Genomic DNA, 27,634 nt, shown 5'->3' with positions numbered 1-27,634 from the left:
TCTGCCTGCGCACTCTCAAGCTGTGGGGTGACCACCTCCAGAAACGTGCTATCCATGTAGCTCTCAACCTCGCGGAGGCACTGCACTGACGCCAGCTGCTGCTCAAGCTCCGAAATCCAGAGCTCGAGCTCCTCTAGCCGACGACACTTCCTGCACCTGTGGTTGTCCAGGACACGGGAAGTGTCCTGGAGTTCCCACACAGCATGGAATGTGCATTCGACAGGACTGAGGTGCACTGCCATGTCTCTATTATCTAAAAACTCACCAGAAAAAGAACACTCACCCACTACTCACAATCAGCTCTTTCCCTTGTGCTGATGTCACTACATGTTTGTACACGACTCGCCCTCCCGCTCTCAGACTCTCCTTTTACACCGTGTTCACCTCTCGGAATGGCACAGTCCTTATTCCACACCGGAACAGTCCACGAACATCCGTGACAATCACAACATGCGAAATAGACCCAGTAATTCTATTCCAACAAAATGCAAGACGCCTTCCCAAGTGGTCAAATTACCACTGCCACAAGTCCCTCAGATTTGTGGATGGGAGGGGGACAAGAACCACGGTCTTGAAATCCAGGACATCTTTATATCTAGAACAGCAAAGTATAACAAAAAAAGTCTATTCTTGCTTCCCCTTTCCAATTTTAGGTCCTCAATGCCACACACTATTCAGCAGCCCAGAGGTAAGCAGTCTACTTGTTCAGACAATGCCCACACATCTTCACATTCAGCTACTAGGATGAATGCAAACACGGCCTGGGCAATTTGACCTCAAACATGCCCTCCCTGGAAAAATGAAGCTGTTCAACACATACTCCACTCGTGTGGGGAAACTGCAGGTATGGACTCCGTGCAATATTACATTGGTACACTAGCATGCATATCCACCAAGCCACAACAGTTTCCATTGTAGCATAGTGACATCTGTTAAGAGATAGTTAATTCAGTGTTAAAAGCCTTCCACAGTTTATCAAGACTGTAATAAGCTCAGGTTTATTGTTTTGTACAATGCTTAAGCTTTCGTTCATCAAGTCAAATATTAGACTAAACACAGACCAGGTCTGAAGTACACAACTGATACCTGCATGAATGTCTGAAAGTGCATACAATGGACATTATACCTAAATCTAGGATCCTATCTCCTGGCCGGTTCCACCTCCATCCCTCCAACTGCTGGTGCTCAGTGTACTGTAGACGCCGGTCATGAAATACCACTCGGATAATACTCTGGGGGGGAAGCAAAAAAAAGTTTCTGGAAACTATTACCACAATTGCACATATTTTTTCAACGTTTATATTTCATGATGTCAAAAATAAACTGAATAATGAGGGCGTTTCAACAGCAACATTTCCAATAGGCAAGACAACTTATTTTTGTTTAAAGAATGATGAGAACACGTTTCAAACAAAGAAATTTTCTAAAAGCCAATACAGCAGAAATAAATTAGCCAGATGCTAAATGATCTCCTGCTGTCAAATCAGCTGCCTTGGTACTGTTTACAGAGTCAGTGACTCCTCTCAAGCAGCTCCTTTAATATGCACATTAGTTTTAAATCAAAACATTTTATTTGAAGTCAGAGCAAACCCTCTCTCACCAGCACCAGCACCCCCACCCCCCCACCCCAACAACCCCCAAAAGAAAATGGCACATGAAAAGGCCTGCTGTTAAAGGGGTACGGATAAAACCTTTTAACAAAACAATTAGAATGACTATCTCACATATAGTATATTCTGTAGAACACCACTCCAGTGTTCAAGAATCGCATGGGATCTGCAGAGGTCTCACCAATTTCAGGAATGCCACATGGTCATTGAACAACATGCTTAGAGAACCTACCCAAATGAAAAGGGCTGGTGAAAGACTCAGATGTAGGTGGAGAGAATGGACAAGGGAGAGAGAATGAGGTCAAAAGAAGAAAAGTTCTGTGGGATAGGAGGAAGTCTAAAACAACTCATCTGCCCAAGTTCTGGTGATGGGTTTCTACCCAAACATTAACTTCACTTTTCAGATGCTAATCAACTTACTATGTCACGCCAGCATGATATTATGGTCTAAGCTAAATAACACTTGACGACTAGATGATGCTATTCTGTACATCCTTAACCATGCCATCAAGGGGAGGTGCTTCACCGCAGCAGTGGGAAGGAAAAGAATCCTATGGGTGCAGGAAACCAGAGTCACTCGCACATACCCAAGTCTAAGCGTTGAGAGGGGCTTGGGGGCAGAACAACAATCCATCAACTCAACTACAAAGTGGTGCACAAATATCTAAACAGGGCAAGTTTTATTTAATTGTCATTTGAAAATGGTCTTAACTTCAGTAAGTGGAAATGGGTGATGTGTGAAGTGTATTATGGGCTGTGCACAGTTGTTTACCATCACATTAATATTGCCACTGGTTCTCTAAAATCTACCCCACAACGAGAGTGGGTCCCACAGCACAAAGCCAGAACACTATTGCAGAACCATTTCAAATAGCAGCTATACAATATAAATCCAGCATTGATTTAGAGTTTTTAAAAGCCATTTGGCTCAGTAGATGGAGGCTTACAACTTTTTATTTTACACGAATACACTTAGAAAGTGCCATTTTGCTTATTTGAACAGGTAACCTGATCCCTCACCTTCGACAGACTGACATTCAAAGGATTATGATTAGCGAGTTTGCATTTATGCAGGGAACATACATTCAAATGTATCCCTCATTAACACTGGGTTGATATTGCCTTGCTCGCACCCTCCAAGTTACATCGGTTGAGTTACATGTTAGTGTCCAGATCCATTTTCAAACCTAATCTGTACATGTAAAGCAGATCCAACTGCCACAAAGATTGCCTACCACAGGTATGTTTTTTTCCCCCCGGAAAATTCAAGGTGAAGAATCGTGGTGCCTATTACGTTAAGGAAAACTACAGCGCTGCAACTGAATTACAAATAGGATTTTGCTATCTTCTGGGCCGCTGGTTTAGTGATCTTGGCCAATATGCTGATGGTGGTGACAGGCTCAAAGTCACCATTTTAGAAACCAAACATGATGCATCACACTTCGCTAATTTTTCCAATATAAAATCAATCAAAATGGCATTTTCAAGTAGAATTTCCAACAAATGTAGCTCCCTCCACTACTTGATCAATATTCTCTTTTCTCACCTTCACATATTTGCCATTGATTTCAGGCAACTCCCCCATTTTCCGATTGTCAAGCATCCGAATTTCATAAGACTGACCTGAAAGCAGAACAAACTAGGTCATTATACTAAATTATTTTCTGAATAAAATCAATAAAGTTTCCTTTGCTTAAAATGAATATTGGAAAGACAGCAAGACACCAAATCAAGAATCTGGAAGTGAGATGCATTTGAAGCATCTCAGGCCACCAGTCATCTTCACTATAGCACATCAGACCATAAATAAAAATTTTAAAAATGCTTAACAACAACACCGGCCTAATTAGAAAACGGAACTGTTGTGCAGTCCTAAGCCTTACCTTGGTTAAGGTATGTAAGTGTTTCATCGTGGAGTTTTACAGCCGGAGAGGTAGCGGCACACAGGACATACTGAAAGGGTAGTAGTTTATTCTCATTCTCTGGAGGCAAGTTGGACTCTTCTTGTTTGAAGATTGGCAGTGCAAGGACATCACTAAAATTAGAACAGAATGAGGAAATAAAAAATATATATAAATCATGCATTACACATTCCAACAGAACCTAGATACACTTAAGTACTAAAATTAGAACATCAAGACTCACTTCACAGGCAGTACATTTTCAAGGTCTTCAACCTGAAACGTTAACTCCGTTTCTTTCTCCACAGATGCTGCCTGACTTGCTGAGCTTCTCCAGCATTTTCTGTTTTTATTTCAGATTTCCAGCATCCATGGTATTTTGCTTTTGGTTTTAAACTGAAATCATCTTTGTTGCTTGCCTCGATTACCTTCAAGGGCAATGTCCTCATTATGATTAGGTGGCTCGAACTGCAGTTTTCCAGATGAGGTTTGACCAACACCTTATACTATAACAATTTGTTCTCTGGTCCTCTGCAGATGCATGCATTTGCCTTTTTTTAAACTGCAGTCAAGCACTGTGCAGACTTACAGGGGCCAAAAATGGCTGGCACCTAGTACACTGTTTATTGAGTGTGGTGCCCTGAAGCCTACCATGTGCCCAATGTACCCTGCCTGCCATGTGCCCGATGCATTGAGTCCATTCCAGTGCAGCTTGCCAGTGCATAGTGTACTGGAAGTCTGCACACAAAATGTGCACACGGCTCATTAAGACCCAATGAACTAAATACTCCCATTTTCTTCACACGCTAGAATAGATAGGTTCAATTGAAGAGCTAGCAGTGGCACAGGCATGATAGCAAAATAGCTTCCTTCTGTGATGCAATTTCAATGATTCTACCATTAGCAATATTTCTATTTAGGCAATAACATTATTCTGATCCGATCCAAACATTCAAGTGATTTAAAAAGTACTCGAGTTGTGAATTTACAACAGTATTATACAAAACAATTAGAGGTCACCTAAGTCTTTTAAAAAAAAAAGCATAAAATAGGAGTCAACATCCTTAAAAGGCAAATTGCTCCCAGGCAAATGCATTCACTGATGACGGACACTGCATTCCCACCCTCCTTCAGCATTGAAGCAGCTCATTTGCTTCTCACTACCATTAATATTTCTAGTACTGGAAAGAGGGCAGATGGGATCATTAATGCAGCTTTCTTTGTCGAGCACAGAGTATTGCAACCCTCACCCCAAACGTACAGTGAATGAGTTCACACTTCAGAAACCACAACAAAAGGCATATACCATCCAATGGGGTCCAGGGCGCTACATTGTGGTTTCTTTAACGAGAACAAGTAGTTGACACCAGACATCATTCATACACTGCTCCGGTATACTAATCACTTGTATTCCCATTGCATAGAATACCCTTTTGCAAGCAGAAAACTTTCCATGTTATTTAGGTATTAAACACTTAGCACCCTACATTTATTTAACTGACTTGCCAAATTTCATCTGTGGCAAGCTGCAGCCAGCAAGAATCACTCAGGTAATTTTAATAGGTTTAATAATTTAGCAACTCAATGGGCTGTTGTTGACCGGAGGTCACCGGTTACGGTTATTGGCTTAGTACAAAGAGAAGAGTCAATTCTCTCTTAACTCTCAATTCGCTTTATTCACGTCATTAGATCATATACATATAGCTTATACGTCTGGTTAGATATAGACATGCAGTTTGCACCAGGTTATACAGTTTTATACTCAAACTAGGATCTAAACGCACACCCACTAGGTATCTCTGACACTCCGAGTGGTCACAGAATATAAAGGCCAATACTCGAAAAGGAGAGTTGACGCTGGCCAGGCGTTCCATTCTCTCTCTCTCGACGTCGTCTCTACGTCCCAGACGTAGGTTCTTCCACTTCCGCAATGGTTGTTCTCCGGAGTCTTCCCCGGCTCCACGCCAGAGATTCTTCATTCTTATTCCGAATTTTATCTCTTCAAGCTGTGCTGTCTCTCTCCCGTTGGTTTAGGCTTGCTCGCCTAGTCTGTGTCTTCTCCTCATTGGCTCTGTCCCAAGGACTTAGGTAGCATTACCTCATTACTCCTTTTCTAAATAAGGACTTGTCTTATCACATCTCCTTTGTCTTTCACAAAACTTAGCTAATTCAAACCGGTTCCAGCCAGCTCAGGCCAGCGACTGAACTCAGGTTACTTCAGTTCAAAAGTTGCTTTTGCATGTGTGTCAGCAGTTCGGAATAAAGTCAGTAGTTTCTGCAGCCCCTGGCCAACACTGTGCGACAAATATTTTCCAACTGGCTGTTTTTAAAGTGGGGTTTACAGAAATCTGATTAAAGCAGAACATTCCTTGGAGAACAGTTATGCTCTTATCAGTAGTTATGCTACAGTTTTAATTAGCTTGCCTTTATTTGCAAGGTTATATTTTATAGTCTCAATTACTTTGCAAGCAGAAATACGCTGTAAAGTTAAATAGGTTCTGGAATAACACCCATTTCAGGAGCCTGGTAGGACAGTAATATTTTAAGCTCATTTTTAGTTTTTAAACCAAAATTTCAATTTGCTTTGTCTGTGTTCAAAATCATGAAGGGTTCAGACAGAGTGGATAGAGAGAAACTGTTCCCATTGGCAGACGAGTCAAGAACCAGAGGGCATAGATTTAAGGCAATTGGCAAAAGAACTAAAGGTGATATCAGGGAAAACTTTTTTTTTAAAAACACAGCGAGTGGTTATGATCTGGAATGCACTGCCCAAGGGAGTGGTGGAGGCAGATCCAATCATGGCCTTCAAAAGGGAACTGGATAAGTACTTGAAACGAAAAAACGTGCAGGGCAGTAGGACTGGCTGGATTGCTCGTGCATGGAGCCGGCGCGGACTCGATGGGCCGAATGGCCTCCTTTCGTGCTGTAACCTTCTATGATTCTATATTTAGCCAATTTGTGCAATCGTGGCTTTAGAGACTGAAAAATCAGGAATAGACCCTAATCTCTGGTACTCCCTTCCTAATCCACTCTGCTTTTCCACCTTTTAAAAATCTCATAACCCAACATTTTTGTCACCTCTCCTAACTCACACCAAAACTCCACATCTGCTCCTTTATTCCTTTTATCTATTTTTCTTCTCCCCTGATGTAAAACACAGACATTTTCTACATTAATAATATGCTATATGCCATGTTAACTCTAGACGTGACTATTCCAATGCTCTCCTGGCTGGCCTTTCATCTTCCACCCTCCATAAACTTGAGCTCATCTAAAACTCTGCTGCCCGTATCCTAACTCGCACTAAGTCCCGTTCACCCATCACCTCTGTGCACACTGACCTACATTGGCTCCTGGTCCTACAACACCTCGATTTTAAAATTCTCATCCTTGTTTTCAAATCCCTCCATGGGCTCGCCCCTCCATATCTCTAACCTCCTCCAGCCCTATAACTCTCCAAGATCTCTGCGGTACTCCAATTCTTGCCTCTTGCACATCCCCGATTTTAACTGCTCCACCATTGGCGGCCGTGCCTTCAGCTGCCTAGCCCTTAAGCTCTGGAATTCCCTCCCTAAACCTCTTCGCCTCTCTCTCCTCCTTAAAACCTACCTCTTTGACCAAGTTTTTGGTCACCTGTCCTAATATCTGCTTATGTGGCTTGGTGTCAAATTTTGTTTGATAACGCTCCTGTAAAGCGCCTTGGCATGTGTTACTACGTTAAGGGCGCTATATAAATGCAAGTTGTTGAACATAAAAAGTTGTTGGTCCAAGAGGATATTTGTCTCCATCATTAAAAAGGAAAAAAGCCATACAGGTGTAGTATTATACTTAGCATATTTCAAAGCAAAATGGCTAACAACACAAATTTGGGGAACAGTGATCGTAATATTATGTTTAGAATAGTTATGGAAAAGGACAAGGAACAATCAAACGTAAAAATACTTAACTGGAGGAGGGCTAATTTCAATGAGTCAAAAAAGGATCTTGCCCTGGTGGATTGGAATCAAAGATTGTTTTGTCTACCAATGAGAGGCCTTCAAGGAGGAGTTGGTTATGGTACAGAGTGGACACATTCCCACGAGGGGGAAAGGAAGGAAATCGAAAGCTAGAGCTCCCTGGATGACTAAAGCTACAGAGATTAAAATGAAACATAAAAAGGCTTATGACAAATGTACAGTTCATAATACAGTAGAGAACCAAGCTAAATACAGAAAGTACAGAGGAGATCTAAAAAATGGAATCAAAGGTGCAAAGAGATATGAGAATACATTAGCAGCTAACATAAAAGGTAACCCAAAAGTCTTCTATGAACGTATAAATAGTAAAAGGATGATTAAAGGAAGGGGGGGGGGCTGATTAGAGACAAAAAAGGAGATCTTGTGGAGGCAGAGGGTGCGGCTGAGGTACTAAATGAATACTTCACATCAGTCTTCACTAGAGAAGAGGATGCTGCCATTGTAGCAGTAAAGGAGGAGGTAGAAGAGATATTGGATAGGATAAAAATAAAGGGGAGGTATTAAAAAGATTGCGATGTGGAGATGCTGGTGATTGACTGGGGTGGACAAATGTAAGGAATCTTACAACACCAGGTTATAGTCCAACAAATTTATTTTAAAATCACAAGCTTTCGGAGATTATCCCCTTCGTCAGGTGAATGAGTGAAAGGTTCTCAAATCGCATATCTTATATTAGGCTGGGACACCATCACACCAATCAAAAGGTGTCGTTGGTGTTCAGACAGATTAGCCACGTAGAACAGTACGTCCCAGTACACTGAATATACATTGTGTCAAATTACACAGACAGAAAGAAAAAGAGACCCAAGAGGGAGGGAGGGAGAGAGGGAGAGGGAGAGGGAGAGGGAGAGGGAGAGGGAGAGGGAGAGGGAGAGGGAGAGGGAGAGAGAGAATATTAAAAACAGATAACTTGTTTTTTCCCCCTTGCTGGTGGGGTTACATGTAGTGTGACATGAACCCAAGATCCCGGTTGAGGCCGTCCTCATGGGTGCGGAAGTTGGCTATCAATTTCTGCTCGACGATTTTGCGTTGTCGTGTGTCTCGAAGGCCGCCTTGGAGAACGCTTACCCGAAGATCGGTTCGGGTAAGCGTTCTCCAAGGCGGCCTTCGAGACACACGACAACGCAAAATCGTCGAGCAGAAATTGATAGCCAACTTCCGCACCCATGAGGACGGCCTCAACCGGGATCTTGGGTTCATGTCATGCTACACGTAACCCCACCAGCAAGGAGAAAAAAAAGTTAGCTGTTTTTAATATTCTCTCTCTCTCTCTGCCATTTGGGTCTCTTTCTCTCTGTCTGTGTAATTTGACACAATGTATATTCAGTGTACTGGGACGTACTGTTTTCCGTGGACAATCTGTCTGAACACAGACGACACCTTTTGATTGGTGTGATGGTGTCCCAGCCTAATATAAGATATGCGATTTGAGAACCTTTCACTCATTCACCTGACGAAGGGGATAATCTCCGAAAGCTTGTGATTTTAAAATAAATTTGTTGGACTATAACCTGGTGTTGTAAAATTCCTTACATTAAAAAGATTGGCAGTACTCAAAGTAGAAAAGTCACCCGGTCCAGATAGAATTCATCCTAGGTTACTGAGGGAAGTAAGGGTAGAAATTGCAGAGGTTCTGGCCACAATCTTCCAATCCTCCTTAGATATGGGGGCGGTGCCAGGGAACTGGAGGTTTGCAAATGTTACACCTCTGTTCAAAAAAAGGGGAGAGGGATAAACTTGGCAATTACAGGCCAGTCAGCCTAACATTGGTGGTGGGGAAACTTTGAGAGACAATAATCCGGGACAAAATTAATTGGCACTTGGAAAAGTATGGGCTAATAAATGAAAATGAGTACAGATTTGTTAAAGGAAAATCGTGTTTGACTAACTTGATTAAGTTCTTTGATGAAGTAACGGAAAGGGTTCATGAGGGTGGTGCAGCTGATGTTGCCTATATGGATCTTCAAAAGGTGTTTGATAAAGTACCACATAATAGACTTGTAAGCAAAATTAAAGCCCATGGGGGTAAAAGGGACTGTGGCAGCATGGGTACAAAACTGGCTAAGGGACAGAAAGCAGAGAGTAGTGGTGAACAGTTGTTTTTCAGACTGGAGGGAAGTATACGGTGTTCCTCAGGAGTCAGTATTAGGACCACTGCTCTTTTTGATATATATTAATGACCTGGACTTGGGTATACAGGGTAAAATTTAAAAGTATGCAAATGACATGAAACACAGGAATGTAGTAATGTGGAGGATAGTAACAGACTTCAGGAGAACAGACAGACTGGTGAAATGGACAGACACATGGCAGATGAAATTTAATGCAGAGAAGCATGATGTGATACATTTTGGTATGAAGAATGAGGAGAGGCAATATAAACTAAATGGTACACAAATCTTTGAAGGTGGCAGGACAAGTTGAGAAGGCTGTTTAAAAAAAGCATTTGGGATCCAGGGCTTTATTAATAGAGGCAGAATACAAAAGCAAGGAGATTATGCTAAACCTTTATAAAAACACTGGTTAGGTCTCAGCTGGAGTATTGTGTTCAATTCTGGGCAACACACTTTAGGATGTCAGGCCTTAGCGAAGGTGCAGAAGAGATTTACTAGAATGGTACCAGGGATGAGAGACTTCAGTTATGTGGAGAGACTGGAGAAGCTAAGATTGTTCTCCCTAGAACAGAGAAGGTCAAGGAGATTTGATGGGTGTTCAAAATCATGAACGGTTTTGATAACAGTAAATAAGGAGAAACTGTTTCCAGTGGCAGAAGGGTCGGTAACCAGAGGACACAGATTTAAGGTGACATGAGGAAACAATTTTTTTTTGCGCAGAGTTGTTACGATCTGGAATTCACTGCCTGAAAGGGTGGTGGAAGCAGATTTAATAATTTTCAAAAAAGGGAATTGGATAAATACTTAAAAAGGGAAAAAAATTACAGGGCTATGGGAAAAGAGCAGGGGAATGGGACTAATTGGATAGCTCTTTCCAAAAAAAGTCAGCACAGGCACGATGGGCCGAACGGTCCCCTTCTCTGCTGCAAAATACTATGATAGTACGAATAAGCCAAAAATATTTCGCCTTCAATGCATATGATTCTTGCACATACACCTATATCAATACAAGTATTCAGATTATAAAACACTTTGCCACTCCACAAGTATACAATTCACTCACCACACACACTTATTTCTGCACACTTTAAGGAGTTGATGTGGAAGCTACTTCTCTGCTTGTTTAACTATTCAGCAGACACCAATACAGCTAGTGTCCTTGGACTGTGGGAAGTAGCAAACAATCCGTGCATGCTTCACTGCTGTAAGTTGCTGTCTTTTGCCTCCTACTCTGACTGATTGTTTGACACACACTATCCTGCCTCCTGAAGAAGCTCTGAGCCATTATGCTACATAAGCCTAGTGACAACATGGCAGAACTATACTTCAGGTCTTTACTGTTAGCTGGCCAGCTATCAAGCAAGATAGCAGAAAATTGGAGAAACTTGGTGCGGGGGGCAAGACAGAGGAAAAAAGAAAGGCACTTAGTACAAGAATAATCTTACAACAGCCACTACTGTCCTTCCATGTGCCTTCTCCATTCTGGAGGTTGGTGATCAGTATCGCATACTTTGATCTCTGCACAGATTGATTGCATCAGCCCCTGATGTTACACCTGTCCACGTTCTACGGCTGTCTCGAACTGCTGACATCAACTTATCCAGACAGTAACAAATCCACTGTCCGTGCAACTTCAAGCAATGTGCCACAGAATGTCATCTTTCTCACTACAACTTTCTTTACATGTGCTAGTTCAAGGATCTAATTAGGCATTTAGTTTTCCAGGAAACTTTCAACATGTCTGTAACACCATAACATAAACAGCTCCAATTTTCACGTCTGTACAGTGCTTTTGGCCACATATAACACTTGCATTCTACTTATCATCAACTGTATTTTCCAGTTACACAGAAATCCCTTCAAGTTGCTAAATGCCTTGATGAACTTGGCCGTTACTTCGGCCATCTGATGTTATGAAACAGTCCACAAAATTATTTTCTTTTTAAAAAAACCTACTTGCTCTATTTCAATACTATTCACTCAACTGTCAATTTTTGGGAGGTTACTTTTATTCACTACTGATTTTATTTTCAATCCATATTTAAACTGGTCTAATTTATATTCTGAAGGACCTCTTGTAATCTCCCTTTTGTACCTGTAATCAGTACTGTATCAGCATTCGTTAGGTTATCTGTTTTCCATTGATATTGAACCCAACTTGGAGTCCTCCAGTCTGTATTATAACCAATTCAATGTTGAGAACATGGGGTGATTTAACACCTCTTCTGATCTTTGTTCATTTTGTTAAATCAACACTTCTGCTCATTAGAACCGTAGAGCTCAGAAACAGGCCATTCAGCTCATTGTGTTTGGGCCAGCGCTGGATAAATACTTATCCACTTTGCCCTTAAAAGATGCAATGGTCTCTGCAAAGATACTAATAACTTTCATGTCTTTCCCATTTCTGCATGAATCTTATTCTTTTGTGCTTCACCCTGTTAAACATGTCCATGTTTTGCACAATCTAATATCAATACGTTTAAAAAAAAATCATGTTCAATTAATTGCTTCTAAAACTAGCACAATAATTCACAATTACAATATAAAGAGATTTTTCTTCCATTTTCAGTTGTTGCCCAGCCAAGAGAAGGTGGTAAGTGGCCTTCTTCTAGGCTTGTGGTTCAAAAGCAGCACTGATCGAGTCACTAAATGAAGCATAAAATCATTTCAAGAGACACGCCATGTGATTTGCTCACTCTCCCAGTGTAGTCCCGGAACAAATGTGTGAAGAGGCTAGATGAATAAAATGAGAGCAGAAAAGGTCAGATGGGCAGTGTGGGTCAAGAACAGTGCAAGGAACATTCAGTCTGTTGTCACATCAATAAGTTATAGTGCAATACAGTTTGTCAGACATTCACTTTCAAATGAATTCATCATGAGACAAGTGAGATTTGTGAAGCTTTGGTCATGTTGAGGCAGTCAATGAACACTGATTCCAACAGACTAGAAATAGGCAATTTTGGCAACTGAGCCATTCCCAAAAAATATAAACCCATTAACCTGATAATTGGAAAACTATCTGGAGTAGAATAGTAGATTAGAGCACCTGTATGAAAATAATCAAATGAGAGCGTCAACACAGATAGATTTTGCCTGACCACCTCAGTTGAGATGACGTCCCAGAATGGCAAGTCTACCTAGAATTCCAATAGTCTTTGATAATACATGAGATTGCTTTACAAAATATCCTAGGCATCAAGGGACAGATATAGCTGTAGATTACTAACTGGCTAAAGAGTATGGTAATTGTAAAAAGGAGTTAGGTCAAAATATTGGCAGGGGAAGGAAGGAAGCAAGGAAGCAAGAAAGAGAGAAAGAGAGAAAGATATTGAGTAGTGTTCCTGGTACACACAAGTAACTTGGTTTCACAGTTCCAGTGCAAGTGTTATGACTCTGATGCTCTCCGGATATATTTTTTCATGCCCATCCCAAAACGACTGCTTCCACACTAACTAAAATGCGGAGATGCCGGTGATGGACTGGGGTTGACAATTGTAAACAATTTTACAACACCAAGTTATAGTCCAGCAATTTTATTTTAAATTCACAAGCTTTCGGAGATTTTCTCCTTCCTCAGGCAAATGTTTCAAGATCTTGAAACATTTGCCTGAGGAAGGAGAAAATCTCCGAAAGCTTGTGAATTTAAAATAAAATTGCTGGACTATAACTTGGTGTTGTAAAATTGTTTACAATTAACTAAAATGCGACCTTATGAGCAAAGTAATCAGATGTAGAACGCCCAGGGTGAACAAAGAACCCCTTATATTACCAATAAGCTTAATGAATACTGTATCTCCCCCCACCACTGACTTGTTCAGACAATTAACACAAACTATATCTATTGCTATAAACTATGAATCACTTCGATCAAGTAAAATTAGAAGTAAGCACAAACACAGCAAATTTCAAAACTATTTAAAATTACATTTCAAAACAAAAAATATCAATCCTTGAGGTCCTCTATAACATATAACTTGGACCAGTGTCCATAATGCAAAGTTTATAGAAGTGAAATCAGGTATTCATGAAGTGTTTCCGCTAGCCCTTGCTTAGCAACAGCCTAGTGAAGCAAAAATCCACCCAAAAGCCTAGATACAAGCAACAGTTACAGTCACGCTTTCACAGTGAAATACAGCTATCATTCAGTTGGATTCAAAGGCATCAGGATGATCTCCCAGAAACCAGTTACCTTGCTCAGGAAAAAGTTAAACTTACAAGAACCCTACTTGCAGGACAATCATTTAAAAATGATTACTTTGGTCTCCTTCCCAGTTACGTAATCAATGTCACCTATGTGGACTTGGCAAATTAACACTCATTAAAGTAGTCTACCTAGATAAAAGCGACTAAATGCCTCTTTAAGTGATATTAATACGTGTAACGAAGTGTATTTTGAGCATCCGCCCAAACAGTCCGTTTCCAGCACGATGTGGTCATAGAATCATAGAAAAACTTACGGCACAGAAGAGGCCATTCAGCCTGTCGCGTCGGTACTGGTCGAAAAAGAGCGACCCAGCCTAATCCCACTTTCCAAGACTTGGTCCATAGCCCTGTAGGTCACGGCACTTCAAGTGCATATCCAAGTACTTCTTAAATGTGATTAGGGTTTCTGCCTCTACCACCCTTTCAGGCAGCGAGTGCCATACACCCACCACCCTCTGGGTTAAAAAAAATCTCAGCTCCCCTCTAATCCTTCTACCAGTCACTTTAAATCCATTCCCCCTGGTTATTGTTCTCTCTGCTAAGGGAAATAGGTCCTTCCTGTCCACTAACTAAGCCCCTCAATTAAAATCACCCCTCAGCCACCTCTGTTCCAAAGAAAACAACCCCAGCCTATCCAATCTTTCCTCATAGCTAAAATTCTCCAGTCCTGGCAACATCCTCGTAAATCTTCTCTCTACCCTCTCTAGTGCAATCACATCTTTCCTTTAATGTAGTGACCACAACTGTACGCAGTACTCAAGCTGTGGCCTAACTAGTCTTTTCTACAGTTCTAGCATAACCTCCCTGCTCTTATATTCTATGCCTTGGTTAATAAAGGAAAGTATCCTTTATAACCACCTTATCTACCTGTCCTGCTATCTTCAGGGATCTGTGGACATGCACTCCAAGGTCCCTCTCTTCCTCTCAGTATCCTCCCACTTATTGTGTATTCCCTTGCCTTGTTTGACCTCCCCAAATGCATTACCTCACACTTCTCTGGATTGAATTCCATTTGCCACTTTTCTGCCCACCTGACCAGTCCGTTGATATCTTCCTGCAGTCTACAGCTTTCCACCTCACTATCAACCACACAGCCAACTTTTGTATCATCTGCAAACTTCTTAATCATGCCCCCTACATTCAAGTCTAAATCATTTATACCACAAAAAGCAAGGGACCTAGTACTGAGTCCTGCAGAACCCCCTGGAAACAGCCTTCCAGTCACAAAAACACCCGACCATTACCCTTTGCTTCCTGCCACTGAGCCAATTTTTGTTTCCATGGGCTTCTACTTTTTTGACCAGTCTGCCATGTGAGACCTTGTCAAAAGCCTTGCTAAAATGCGTGTAGACTAAATTAAATGCACTACCCTCATCAACCCTCCTTGTTACCGCCACAAAAAATTCAAACAAGTTAATCAGACACAACCTTCCCTTAACAAATCCACGTCGACTGTCCTTGATTAATCTGTGCCTTTCTAAATGACGGTTTATCCTGTCCCTCAGAATTGATTCCAATAATTTGCCCACCACCGAGGTTAGACTGACTGGCCTGTAATTACTCGGTCTATCTCTTTCTCCCTTTTTAAACAACGGTACAATGTTAGCAGTCCTCCAATCCTCCGACACCACACCTGTAACCAGGGAGGATTGGAAAATGATGGTCAGAGCCTCTGCTATTTCCTCCCTTGTTTCTTTTAACAGCCTGGGATACATTTCATCCAGGCCTGGTGATTTATCTACTTTCAAAGACGCTAAATCCCTTCATACTTCCTCTCTCACTATGCTTATCCCATCCAATATTTCACACTCCTCCTCCTCCACTACAATCTCTGAATCATCCCCCTCTTCTGTGAAGACAGGTGCAAAGTATTCATTAAGAACCATACGCACATCTTCTGCCTCCACACACAGGTGGTCAGCTAATGACCAAAAAGGTAACCTATCTAAATTGCATTAAGGCAGAAAATATATGGAGCCTTTTATGATGTCATACAAGGTATTTACATTTGTATATGGCCCCATGCTTTTTGGGGGCAGGGTGAGGGAGGGCAAGACAAGAAGGTGGGGGCAAGGTGGACGGAGTGAAGGAAAGGGAAGGTCTGGATTCAGAGGCATGTACTTCATGGATGGGATAGAACATATCAAAGGGAAAAGTGAAAGAGACCAACAGGTGATGATGGGCTTGTTGCTCACCACGTCTAAATAGCACAAAGCTACAATAAACAAAGTGAACAAGATGATGGGGTATACAGTGAAAACAGTCCAGTTTAAATCTCCAAAAGTCATGCTGAAGCTGTACAGTACTCTGGTCAGGTCATATCTGGAGTATTGCACACAGTTCTATTTTGGGGCCATCTAAGCCCTAAAGGAAATACAGAGGGGAGCAATGAAGGATAACTAGATAAGCCACAAAGGGAAATATCATTGGGTCCCAATAGGTGTATTTTAAAAAAACATAATAGAACAGATAAGGTAAACCTGGAACAGTACTTTCAGATGTGCTGGATTAGCAGAACAAAAGGGCACAGGTTCAAAATTATGAAAGACAATGTGGGAAAGCTAGCCACTTTAAACCACACTACAGACATTCTGCAAAAACTAGAAGATAATCCTTGGAAGTCTGCAAAGCTAAATTTCACAGAAAGGACTTAAATTACCAGAGGTTCCCAATTGGGACTGGTGCCTGCTTGGCTGGGGTCAGAACAAGACCTCTCAAGGTTGCAGACTAGTGCACTGGTTAAAATGATATAGATCTTTTATGATTCCAGAGCCCAATTGTCCTGGTCATGACCTGGACCCTAGAATCATACAATTTTACAGCATTGAAAGAGGCATGCAGTTCATTGCATCTGTGCCAGCATTTGTCCCATTCCCCATATGATTTTAAAATTTTCTTTTTCAAATATGTATCCATTTCTTTTGTTAAAAAGCTATTCTGGATTCTGCTCCCAACTCTGTTTCTGGTAGAGTATTTCATGTGTTAACAAAGGAGGATCACTAAAAATACTTCTAACTTCTTAATTATATGCCCTCTGGTTATCGACTCTATGATCAGTGTAAACAGTTTTTCTCTATTTACCTTATCAAAACTCTTCACACTTTTACTGCCAGTCAGACCTCAGCCCTTAACTTTCTCGGTTCTAATGGGTTGGCTGCTGTTGGACATCAAGGCAGAACTGCTAAATTGCAGGCCCATTAGCTTGACTTTGGTTATAGGAAAGTTGCTAGAAGGGATACTAGAGATATAAGAGGTAGAGTTTCCACTCATTAATGCTAGTAATATCAGTGGAATCCAGATGGAATCGGCTGAACCAATGCAAAAGCTCAGGGAATTTTAAACACAAGTGAGTTACACTGGTTCAAGATTCAATGCACTGGATCAGGCTCCGCCCACAAAACTGACCACGCCCCCTAGGTTGAAATTGAAAGATTCCGCCGATTTGGGAAGGCTCTTCGAATTACACTCATTTTCTTCCAGACTACTAAATTTCAATGATTTCGACGAAGTCCAAATCATTAATAAAGACTGTAAAGAGCAACAAGCTGAAACAAAGATTTGTGCAATTGTTCGGACCTTAAACAAGAAAGAACAATTACAATCAGATCTAGATGAGATAGGGGAATGGGTTCATATCTTACAGATGTAATTTAATATAGATAAATATAGCGTTATGCACATGGGTAAGGCTAATGCCAAGCATGCAGGGTTTAGAGCTTAAATCTTGAGCGGGAAAGGGACCCAAGTGTTACAGGACGTTGAACTCAAGGTTCATGATCAGTGCCGCAAGGCTCTAACAAAAGCAAATAAAGTATTTAGGATGTATTGCTAGAATAATCCAATATCAAAATACCAGACTGGACAAGACCTTGCTTAGGCCTCTGCTAGGATATTATGTCCAGTTGTGGTCCCGTCACATGGTAGGTGATAGAGGCAACCTAGAAAAGGTTTTCAGAGGAGGGCCGCTAGATTGATACCCAGCTTAAAGACCCAGTTTTACCACAATAGGTCGAGAGACTTTAACTTCAGAAAAGCGTAGACTACGAGATTTGATGGAGAGCTGTAAAATAAAAGGATTAGTCTATTCTCATGGATAGAGTCTTTGAGTTAGATAGGTTAAAGAGGAGCAAGGGAACATGCACACAAGTTACATAAGCATAGAACTAGGTTAAATGCCAGGATCATCAACCATTGGAACAAGTTTCTGCCTCGGGCAGAGAGTGCGGATTCGCTGCAAATGTTCAAAAGGGAGTTGGACGAGTTCCTAACCATGGCCGATATTGCAGCTTACAAAAGGAAGGTGGGGTATTGGGCAGTAAGTCCCACAGCCACTGGTCTCCTGGAACTCGTCTTGTTTGTCTTTGGGGGTCAGAATTTCCCAGATTTCCCCCCCCCCCCCCCGCAAAATAGCCTAGAGTTTTTGTAGTTGCACCTGTCTGCTATTGTTGTACATTTGTAAAACAAACAAGGTCCTTGGCTGTACTGCCCAGACAATTCATTACAAAACTAGACAACAGTTATAGGGTTATACAATGCTTTCGTGCGACCTCATTTGGAGTGCTGTGACCACCTTAGAGACGACATTGTGACTCGGGAGAAGGTGCAGAGAGGAGCAGCAGATATGATCTCCAGCCGGAGACCATTGAGCTATGAAGTTGACTTGATGTTTTGGGTTTGCACTCACTGAGGAGTCAGAGCCTCAACAGTCTGATCCATGAATATAAAATTACTTTCATGCTATCCACTCCTTTAATAAAAAGAGTGTGTTTGAGATGATGGGGTCAGGTAGAATTAGGAGTCACCAGTACAAACAGTAAACGGTGGCCGGGAGAGGGGGGGTGCTGGAAAGAGAAAGTTTGGAGTGAGGCTGGATAGTGAACCTCTGAGGAACAGGATTCCAGAGGTGATACTGGAAATTTATTCTTTACCTGTCTTTCAAGAAGGCATTAGATTGATTCCTGCAGTGTTCATGGCATATGGAAGACAAGAGAAAATTATTTCTAAATAATAACTAGTCAGCCTGAGCCTTCTGGCGTGTCGACAAGAAGTCAGAAGAATTTTTGCCAGAGGGGACTTTTGAAATTACTACAGATCTCTTCGGTTTTTTGCTTCACCCAGGAGGTTGGGGGGGGGGGGGGGGGGGGAAGGAGGAAAGAAAGAGTAGAAAAGAGAAGGGACGGTTGGTGCATGGGGTCAAAATCAGCCAAAAGAAAAACCAGCCAGCTTTTTCTTGCATGGATATATAAAAATAGAAAGCATACAAAATTCCTACGCCCACTACTTTAAAAACGGAGCTGCCCATTTTAAAGTTTCATACGAACACATTAGTTACCAATATTGCATTGTATAATTTCAACTCAAGCATCTACTGAAAAGTAGCCTTTAAAATCAGATTAAAAATTGTTCAGCCTCCGTCATACCATTCTGAGAAGTTGAAAAGGTGTCTAAAGCAACACCACATTACTCATTATCCAAATCCACAAGAGCGAGAACGGGTTTGCAACACTGTAATTTCTCAGGTTGCGATTAATGGTACAGCTGGAAGAGCTGCTGGTAAAAACAAACAAAACTCTTGAATCTACAGGGTCAACATCTATAATTCTGCAAAAGTGATCTGAAAAACTACAGGATTGTTTTTGATGTCACAAGTGACATCTTTCTGCACAAAACTGCCAAAATTGTTTGAGATTGGTGCTGGAAGGAGAAGGTAACAAGATTTGATTTTCTGACTAATTATTCTAAAAATTTGACAATGCACCATAAATTCTTGAGATTTACAAGACTTCATGCATACTAGTTTTCATGGATATCCCAAAATGCTCAAACACACCAATCATCCTACTTCACACATCAGTTTAAAAAAATACTTTCACTTTGATGCCAACATTATCATTTACTTTTGCAATGTTGTTCCTGACCACCTGGTTGAGCCACCTATATTATTACTCTTTTCCTCCTCTCTGCCTCTCGACCTCCTTTAAGACATTCCATAAAACCTACCTCTTTGACCAAGCTTTTGGTCACCTGTCCTAATGTCTCCTTATGTGGCTCAGTGTCAAATTTTATCTGATAACGCTCCTGTGAAGCACCTGGGGATATGTTAAAGGCACTATATAAAATCAAGTTATTATAATATACTTTCCTTCTACATCCCTTAAGTATCACTAATAAGGATGCTGTACAGGATAAGCCCGTTACAAGTTCACCACCCCTCTGACCTGTGCTTCACCCCACTGGCCATACAAGGTTGTTGCAACAAAGATTGCACATCTTCGTCTAGCTGTTCTTTAAATCCAGTAACAATACATAAGCACTTCAAAAGAAAAATGACTGCAGTACACATCACTGCACCAAGCTTATTTTGATACAACAATGCAAGTTTTGCCAGAGAAAGGAATAAATCAAAATGAAAACAATGCAGTGTGATTCTTTCAGTTTGCATACGAATTGGCAGTTACTTTTTAAATTTGAATGGTGGAATATTCAAAATCCAGGAAGTTACAATACAGTAACTTGCATTTATGTAGTGTCTTTACTGTAGAAAGACATCCCAAGGTGCTTCATAGAAGCGTAATCAGACAACAATGGACACTGAGCTAAATGAAGAAATTAGGAGGGGTGACTAAAAGCTTGGTCAAAGAGGTAGGTTTTAAGGATGGTCTTAAAGGAGAAGAGGAAGTGGAGAGGCAGAGGGGTTTAGGAAGGGAATTCAAGAGTAGGACCTAGACAGCTGAAGGCACAGCCACCAACAGTGGGGCAGTAACACATTTCTCGGAGGGTTGTAGGGCTGGAGAAGGTTAGAGATAGGGAAGGGCAAGATTATAAAGGGATTTAAACGAGGATGAGAATTTTTACATGAGGTGGGAGGAAAAAAAACGGAAGTCAATGTTGTTCAGCGAGCACAGGGATGATGGGAAGCGGGACAGGATATGGGCAGCAAAGTTTTTAACAAGCTGAAGTTTATGTTGGGTGGAGAATGGGAGGTCGTCCAGGAGAGTGTGAAACAGTTGTGTCTGGCCATAACAAAAGCATGGATGAGGGCTTCAGCAGCAGATGAGCTGAGGCAGGGACAGAGATGGAGAAGATGTGGGGTCAAAAGCTCAGCTCAGGGTCAAATAGGACACAGGAGGTTGCGAACAGTCGGCTTCAACCTGACACAGCAGCCGGAGATGGGGGATGGAATCAGCGGCGAGGGTACAGAGTTTGTTGCCGGAAGCCAAACACTATGACTTCGGTCTTCACTGGCAGAAATTATGGCTCAGCTAGGATTGTACGTCAGACAAGCAGTCTGACAATACAGAAGCATTGGAGGGGGTTGTGGGAGATGCTGGAGAGGTAGAGCCAGATGTGAACGTACATGTAGAAGCTGACTCCATGTCTGTGGATGATGTTACCAAGGGGCAGCATGTAGATGAGGAAGAAGAGGACCAAGGATAGATCCTTGGGGGACGGGAAGAGAAACCATTGCTGAAGATTCTCTGGCTACGATAGGTAAGAATGGAACCAAGCAATGGCAGTCCCACTCAGCTGGACAACAGAGAAGAAGAGTTGTAAGAGGATAGTGTGGTGGACTGTGCCAAAAGCTATATAGGGAGGTAGAGAAGGCAGAGGAGACATAATGCACCACAGTCACAGTCACATAGGATGTCATTTGTGACTTTGATTAGGGTTGTTTCAGTGCTTGGCAGGGCAGAAACTGATGAGAGATTTAAATATTGAGTTGCGGGAAAGATAGGCACGGATTCAGGAAGCGAAAAGACATTCAAGGACTTGAGTGGAAAGGCAGATTGGAGATTGGGTGGTAGTTTGCAGGGATAGAGTCAGCGAGGGTGAGTTTTTTTTTGAGGGGGTGATAACAGCAGTTTTGAAGAGGACAGGGAACCTTTTACAACGTCAGGTAGTATGGGGGCCAGGAAGAGAAGTTGAGTGGTCAGCATTTAGTGGGAATTGGGTCAAGGAAGCAGGAGGTGGGTCTCCTGGACAAGATGAGCTCAGAGAGCGCATGAGGGGAGATAGGACAGAAACTACAGAAAGACACGGGATCAGGACTAGAATAGGAGAGGAAGAGTGGAGGGGGCATGGAAGAGGGGTTTTAAGGAGATAGTTGGTAATGAAAAAAAAGCTGCCAGAGGTTACCTTTGCTGTCCAGGATGTCCTGGGAGTAGTGAGCGGTTTTGCCAGAGGATAGAAAGTTCAGATAGTACTTGATGTGGTCTAGCCAGATCTATGATAGATGGCTAAACCAACTGTGCACCAGGTATGCACAAGTCAGCGCCCCTCGGACTTGAGGGAGCGAAGTTGGGGTCCGTACCAGGGTAGGAGGGGGTTAGGGTTTTACTGGGGGCAAGGGCATTAGTAGTGGAAGGGAAAGAGTGGTTGAACAGATCGCCAACTGGCAAAAGGAGGGCTGAAGGTTAGACAGTTGGGAGTTTAAAAGTGCAGTTGTAAGGTGACACACTCCAAGGTTAAGAAATTTATGCCACAGAGGTGGCTATTCGGCCCATCATGTCTCTGCCAGCCAAAAAAGATCTATCCAGCCAAATCCCACTTTCTAGCTCTTGGTCTGTAGCCTTGTAGATTACGGCACTTCAAGTGCACATCCAAGCACTTTTTAAATGTGATGGCAGTTTCTGCCTCTACCACCCGTTCAGGCAGTGAGTTCCGGACCCCCACCACCCTCTGGGTGAAAAAATTTCTCCTCAGCTCCCCTCTAATCCTTCTACCAATTACTTTAAATCTATGCCCCCTGGTTATTGACCCCTCTAAAGGGAAATAGGTCTTTCCTATCCACTCTATCTAGGCCCTTCATAATTTTATACACCTCAATTAAATCTCCCCTCAGCCTCCTTTGTTCCAAAGAAAATCAACCCACCCCAATCTTTCCTCATAGCTGAAATGCTCTAGTCCTAGCAGCAGCCTCGTAAATCACATCTTTCCTGTAATGTGGTGACCAGAACTGTGCGCAGTACTCAAGCTGTGGCCTAACTAGGGTTTCATACAGTTCTAGCATAACCTCTCTGCTCTTATATTCTTTACCACGGCTAATAAAAGGAAAGTATCCCGTATGCCTTCTTAACCATCTTATCTACCTGTCCTCCTACCTTCAGGGATCTGTGGACATTCACTCCAAAGTCCCTCTCTTCCTCTACATCTCAGTATCCTCCCATTTATTGTGTACCCCCTTGCCTTGTTTGCCCTCCACAAACACATTACCTCACACTTCTCTGGATTGGATTCCATTTGCCACTTTTCTGCCCACCTGACCAGTCCACTGATATCTTCCTGCAGTCTACAGTTTTCTTGCTCACTAATCAGCCACATGGCCAATTCTTCTATCATCTGCAAACTTCTTAATCTTGCCCCCTACATTCAAGTCCAAATCATTGATACATACCACAAAAACTAAGGGACCTAGTACCGTGCCCTACAGAACCCCACTGGAAACAGCCTTCCAGCCACAAAAACGCCCGCCACTGAACCAATTTTGGATCCAACTTGCCACTTTCCCTTTGATCCCATGGGCTTTTACTTTTCTAACCAGCCTGCCACGTGGGACCTTGTCAACAGCCTTGCTAAAATGCATGTAGACTACATCAAACACACTACCCTCATCAACCCTCCTTCTTACCTCCTCAAAAAATTCAATCAAGTTAGTCAGACACGACCTTCCCTTAACAAATCCATGCTGACTGTTCTTGATTAATCCGTGCCTTTCTAAATGACGATTAATACTGTCACTCAGAATTGTTTCCAATAATTTGCCCACCAGGTTAGGCTGACTAGCCTGTAATTAAACAACGGTACAACGTTAGCAGTCCTCCAGTACCACGCTTGTAGCCAGAGAGGATTGGAAAATGATGGTCACGGTGGTTAGTATTAATCTATAAATGTATCCTCAAGCGTAAATACCATTTCTCAAAATCAATATAAAACAATTGGTACACCATTAACATGACTCTTTTCTGGGATACAAGGGCTGTTCTGTTTAAAATCTGAGTCTGTTTGAAAAGAAAAGAATCGATCAGTTTGAAACTCCTGAAAAACAGTTTAGATTAATGAGACTCCCATAGTGCTAAGAAATTCTAGGGGGAAAAAAATTATTTACTGAAGGGTTAGTTCTGTTCTTAGGATTACAAGCTTATTTCAACCACAGAGTCAGGTGGAAGGATGCCTACTGTAAATATACAACTGGTTACTCATGGGTTTGATCATCTTCTGTAACAAATTTGCTTAATATTTTAAACATAAAACGAGGTCTGATGTGATGCTCCATTGCTTTCTAAGACCAGAGTGAGAAGTTATGGAGGCTTACAAGTCCAGTAGCTGAAAGCAATTACCAAACATGGTCTGCTGTTCATTTCCTGGACATTTTGTCAGTAGCTTACCTAGATCTCAAGGCAAGGATAGACACTGTTGACAGTACATTGAGTTACATAGAGTCTACAGTACTGATACAAGCCACTCAGCCCAACAGCTCTATGCCAGTGTTTATGCTCCACACGAGCTTCCTCCCTCCCCATTTCATCTAACCCTATCAGCATATCCTTCTATTCCTTTCTCCCTCATGTGCTTATCTAACGTCCCCTTAAATGCATCTATGCTATTCGCCTCAACTACGCCTTGTGGTAGCGAGTTCCACATTCTAACCACTCTTTGGGTAAAGACGTTTCTCCTGAATTCCCTACTGGATTTATTACTGACTATCTTATATTTATGGCCCCTAGTTTTGGACTCCCCCACAAGTGGAAACATTTTCTCTACATCTACCCTATCAAACCCTTTCATTATCTTAAAGGCCTCCATCAGGTCACCCCTCAGCCTTCTCTCTTCTAGAGAAAAGAGCCACGGCCTGGTCAATCTTTCCTGATAAGTATATCCTCTCAGTTCTGGTATCATCTTGGTGCAAAAGAGATTCACATTCTCCAATGCCTCTCTATCCTTTTTATAATATGGAGACCAGAACTGTGCACAGATATGGAGTGTTGGAACTCAGCTGGGACAGTGATGCAAGATACAAGCACCAAAATAATCCATGGCATGGTTAGAAGAAATCTCAAACTTAAATTGCGTTTATTGCTGTTATACACTACCATGATAGCCCCCAGATCCCACTCCTGTGGTTTAATAACACTGCTAATTGCACTTCTCCAGTCTCATCACCTCACATTTGGTCACATTGAGATTTTCCACTTCTCAGCTCAATGCCCCAAATCAATCGACATCACTCTATTTGATCGACTTATTTTCTGTTATTTGTAGCCCTTCTTCCCAAGTTTTATATCAGCAAACTTAGGCAGCTTTGTTTCAGTATCCACTTAGAAATCATTTAAGTTCAAAAACAATAAAGGCGCTTGCAGGAGGCATCCTGCCAACTATCTCCCTCCTTTCTGATGGAGCTCTATGTGCAACTATTTCCTCATTCCGATCATTTTGGATCCACTCCAAAAGATATTATCCCAGTTTCCAGTGAACCCCTAAAAATGCCCAATTAAATTAGTGACTTCTTGAAGCATGCAACCATCACAGCCAGATGCCGTTCCCTCTTTTAGTGCTCTCAGCCTGTCCTTTACTTCTTCATTTGTAAATTTTTTTTTTAAAAACATGCTTAATATTCCTTTGCCCTCCCTGGAAAATTCCATCTCTATTGAGAAGTTAACCAATAAACCACAGGGTTCCATTGTAAAGAGATACAAAGTAGTTTAAGAGTATCTGCCATCCCCTGCATTACTTCACTTGTTGAGCATTTTGGTTTCCTTCTTTATTTGCTACATTTTCCCTCCTTCCTTCCCTCCCCCCACCCATCTCAGTAGAAAATATAAATGCAAGTTGTTGTCATTGAATAAGTTACTCTGTATTCTAAGCATTCCATTTATCCTCTCTACTGCTCTCAATGTGACCCAGACTAGCTTATTTCTCTCATCCTCTCAAAATGCCCCCTATTTAAGTTGAGAGTCTGTTACATTCCTCTCTTTCACCATTGTAAGCCTAACCTTCAACTCAACTACACTGTGGTCATTATTTCCAAGGTGCTGTAACTAAATTTTCCATTTAACTTCTGCTTTGCTTTCAATTTCGGCCTTTCTGCTGATTGTATCCATCACCCTCCTCGTAGCCTTTCCAAAGTCTTGCACTGGTCCATCTCTGATCACAATCACATCTCTTGGATACCATTTTCCCTAGCTGCATATCCTTCCAATTCCAGATGGTGACTAATGGTCCTTGTATTAGTGCATAAAAATTTCAGCTTATGCTTGAACCTCATCCTTATTTTCTAGTTTCATCTTATTTGCATTCCTCTTTACCCTAAACAGTACTGTGATCTTCATTCTACTGATTGCAGTTTATCTTTAATTTCTTAACTCTTCCCTTTCCCTCCCCCCCCCCCCCAACTCAATTCTTAGTTCAAATGAGTCCCAATACATCCACCATATTCTGCAACAGCTTACTGCTCCCATATGGTTCCATGCAGCTCATCCTTTTTGTATAACTTCTGTCTACTCAAATTCCAGTCATTGGACAGTTGACTTTTAATCACTGTACACAGCATTTTGAAGTCTATTAAAGCTTATTATACTACTCATCTTCTCAATATGGAAGCCTATGTAGCCAGTGAGGAGAGGGGGAAAAATGAAGTAACCCAGGGCAGAATGATTAGAATTTGCATTTGCTGATTTCCAGTGGGAAGAGAACTAGTACTAGCTCCTCCATTATGCCTCAAGACCAAAAAAATCATTTTTGGTTTAGAAATTTGGCTCAGCACAACAGCTTGTGTGTTTATATCACATACTCGAGAATTACCTGTGTCTTAGAAAAGCACAATAGCTCTTTCTGGTCGCTTTGCCCATGTAGTTGGCTGGAAATTCCAGGCAGTTACAGCCACTCTTGGAGAAGCATAAAGAAAAAGCCAATCTTCACTGAGAAAAAGAACGTTTTGAAACTGAAGATGGCAGCTGAGATGAATGTTGAAGGCAAAATTGCCAAGTACACCTTGTGCTAAAACAGCATGGAGTTCTTGTTTCATATATTGCCCCAGAGGCATTGAAAATAAAAGCTATAGAAAAAGAGAAAAGCACAATAGAATAACCTGTCAGGAGTAGCATAGCATTATACGACTCCTGCACTTAATTGCAACAGGAGTCATGCATTGCCTCAAAATTAAAAGTTAAAAATGAGACAGGAACATTCCTGTTTATAAAATATATACATAGCTGCCAGTGCCACTACCTTTCCATACAGGAGCACAGAACTCATGCCAGACTTCCATCAATGATGATAGCAATTTCACTCCTAAAGCTTACTGGATAAGTAATGAATGAACAGTTCCACCAGGAAGTACTGAACACCCTCAGTAACAGAGTTATCTCAAGATTAATGTCATGTTCGTTCATATTGTAGATCGGCTTTAACTGGTTTAGAAAGCAAGTCAATACTAACTATAGAACCCTTGTGCTATAGAAACTGTCCCATTTTTATTAGACCAAATGAAACATAAAAATTGCTCACTTGCCATTTTTAAGCTGCAGTTCACAAGCAGATCACCATAACATCCTCAATATCTGGTGATGGTCTACAGCCCCAGTACAAAGCTGCTTTGTTGGCCTACAAGGACAGGTTCAGCCACTCCAGCTGCCGTAGCAAGAAGAAAAGGCCAGCTCTGACCTCTATTTACATTGTTACCAGGGACAGCGCTGCCTCTGGAAGAATCCATAGAAGCCAACTCTTTTGGTGGCTTGCATGGCCTCTGGAGGCAACACTGTTAGACACTGGGCTGTCGCTGTGCTAAAGATGCT

At 41.8% G+C, this 27,634-nt stretch overlaps 1 protein-coding gene across 3 annotated transcripts in view; it reads right to left on the bottom strand.

The window, feature by feature from the left end:
• Positions 1-27,634, bottom strand: part of tfcp2 (transcription factor CP2) — a 178,255-nt gene that overhangs the window by 139,168 nt on the left and 11,453 nt on the right. For all 3 annotated transcript variants that reach the window (XM_067976743.1, XM_067976744.1, XM_067976745.1), the window contains exons 2-4: positions 3,494-3,645; positions 3,157-3,233; positions 1,127-1,232 (exon numbers count right to left, since the gene is read on the bottom strand). In XM_067976743.1, coding sequence (XP_067832844.1) covers positions 1,127-1,232; positions 3,157-3,233; positions 3,494-3,645 — 335 coding nt within the window. The remainder of the gene's footprint in view (positions 1-1,126; positions 1,233-3,156; positions 3,234-3,493; positions 3,646-27,634) is intronic.

The sequence above is a fragment of the Heptranchias perlo genome, chromosome X (genome assembly GCF_035084215.1).
Source record: "Heptranchias perlo isolate sHepPer1 chromosome X, sHepPer1.hap1, whole genome shotgun sequence".
NCBI lineage: Eukaryota > Metazoa > Chordata > Chondrichthyes > Hexanchiformes > Hexanchidae > Heptranchias > Heptranchias perlo.
This window is presented reverse-complemented; position numbering and strand designations above follow the sequence as displayed.